Below are 2,426 nucleotides of genomic sequence, written 5' to 3' on the forward strand. Positions count from 1 at the left end.
TCGTTTAAGGGAGGGGTGATGTAACGGGGTGTATCGTTACATGAAATTAACAATAAAAGATTGTTAATTAATATTATCCAAAAGGTAGATAATATTTGGAGGAAATTACTTTAAATAGTAATTTCCTGAATTCTTATCCATAAATAGGTATAGACCATTATGTCTATTTATTCCGCAGACTAATCAGCTGTAGAAGTAATCAAAGAGAGTTACGAGATAAGATAGATAAGAATTCATTTACATGTTTAGTATTAGTTTATAGTTAAGACAACATTTACAAAGATAGATTAACAAGACACTTAACTATATTAATACAGTTTTCATTTTACACTCTTAAGCTAACTTGCCTTAAGAGAAGTCTTCCTCTATACGTACAGTGTACGTCACCTAACGAGAGGCACCCCTCACATCTGAAGCAGTGTGAAGTGGACTTGTACTGAAACAGTACAAGTCGCAGTGCCCCGTTACAACTTTCATCAATAAAGAAACGATATAAAGTGCATTAGTGTGCTCTCGTTCGCAGGCATCGTAGTCAACTCTCGCGCGACAAAGTGACGTAGCTGCTCGAAGCGCAAAAACACGTCGGTATTTGCTACCAGTTGATGGGAACTCCCGTCAGCCGATTGTCTCCGATCGCACGTTAGGTTGCCGCTGCAAAGAGGTTACTTTCATGTGTAGTTATGTAGCCTTTCCGCAGCGTGTTCTGCAAAAGTGCTACAATAATGGTTGCACCTCAATTTTTAAAGCACATGCTTGGCGATTTAAGTGCGGATATCCATGCTTGCAACAATTATCGTCGAATCTGGTCGAGGGACTGGTGAAAAGAGTTTAGCCTTGTGTAATTCTAACGAGCCCTGCAAGCTACTCATTTACTCCGTAAGGAAAATATCTGGATGATTGAAAAGCCTTATCTGACCAGATTTAGCTGTATCTTGAAGGGTGTTGCAGTAAAAGCAGCCTCCGATAAATCATGGAATTCAACCAAAGCGACACTGTGAAGCTCTTTTTACCTGCGAGGAGATACACGAAAGAATCATATCTACCAAAGGATTATTGTCTATTATCCTAGACGTCAATGTCAGAAGTGCCTTACGTCGCGTCAACAGCACTACCCTAGAAAGTATGCTCAATGCAAAACGGCCTGTGGCACCACACTCCAGGAAATGGAGAGCATTGCTTTCGGGTTTTGTAAATGATGTGCTCGGCATCGCATTAGTTACATGAGAAGCGCTTAAACTGGCTACAAGCTCGATAAATCTTAGAAAGCAGGCGAAATCCTCCCTTCTAATGGTAGCACATACAGATCCACCAGATAAGTATGCAGCAACGGAGAAGGTGCCAACTTCATCTAGAGGCCATTTGGCTAACAAGGTCGACAAAGCTCGTATTGTTTGCAGAATTGCAAGGGAGTGCCTAATCACCAGTAGCTTCACGTATATGCGGTTGCAGGGAAGTGCCTTGATTTCAGCTAAGGAATCGACTTTTGTCATGCCAGAGTCAGGGGTGAATCCGCTACTTCGACTGGGGCTGAGATTCGAAGCTTCGTTGGACGCGAGTCACATGCAAATTATCTGGTGCCAATTGGATAATTTTCTTCACCGGTTTTCTCTTCTAGACAGTCATAACGGAAACCAATAACACCAAAACCATGAGGTACAAAGCTTAGGTAGCAGGTCTCACTAACCATATTTAAAATCGGCTGGAAGACTGGTGGAGGAGTGGAATGTCACCTAAATTAATTTGCAAACGCTCTCTTCGGTTGAAACTCGCGCATGGATACACGTTTAAGCGAAGTCAATGGCTTTAAAGGCGAAGCTCATATTTGCCGAACACATCTTGCGATTTATATTAAAAATGACGATGCCAGCATCTGCGTCGCGACCGCACCCAATAACAACCCCCTATCTACATTTAGACTTTGTGTGTGAAATGCGGCTGCGCCATCACTAGCGACTCTCTCCCCGTCATATGTCCAGGAATGTGCATCATTTTCAACACCGTCGCCGCGATCAGCAGCTCCGGAGAATTCAACCTCAGCCCAGCCAAGCGGAATAGATCGGCGCCCGTGTTAAGGCTTGAGATCCGGGAGTACAATGAGGCGCCAATGTACTCGAAAGATCCGCCCATGCTCCTTCACAGTCTTTATGATAGTCAACTCCAACACCACCAGGTCCACAGAAGTTGTATCGCAAGGCTTACCGGCCTCGTACCTTGATCGCAATGCTTATTGGCCTCGTACCTTGATGCCCTTTGTGATTCATTGACGCAAGTGGCGGGATCAAGCGCCAAGTATTATCGTCAGTTTTGGAAGCGAAGTCGTTTCATGAATAGTTCTGAATTTTTCGCATAGCCCAGGATTTTAAATAATCACCTAGAAGGTTTGTACTGATCCTTTTTTCCGGTGGCGCTACTAGTACGGCCGCTCA

At 43.7% G+C, this 2,426-nt stretch overlaps 1 protein-coding gene across 1 annotated transcript; it reads right to left on the reverse strand.

Annotated features, from left to right (window-relative positions):
* Window positions 1-1,911: 1,911 nt before the first annotated feature.
* CCR75_006885 (uncharacterized protein) lies at window positions 1,912-2,127 on the reverse strand (the record flags this gene model as incomplete). The annotated part of the gene is made up of 1 exon (XM_067964950.1): window positions 1,912-2,127. The coding sequence occupies one exon, from the start codon at window positions 2,125-2,127 to the stop codon at window positions 1,912-1,914; it is 216 nt and encodes a 71-aa protein (XP_067817187.1).
* Between the last annotated feature and the right edge of the window lie 299 nt (window positions 2,128-2,426).

The sequence above is a fragment of the Bremia lactucae genome, linkage group LG11, assembly GCF_004359215.1.
Source record: "Bremia lactucae strain SF5 linkage group LG11, whole genome shotgun sequence".
Classification (NCBI taxonomy): Eukaryota; Oomycota; class Peronosporomycetes; order Peronosporales; family Peronosporaceae; genus Bremia; species Bremia lactucae.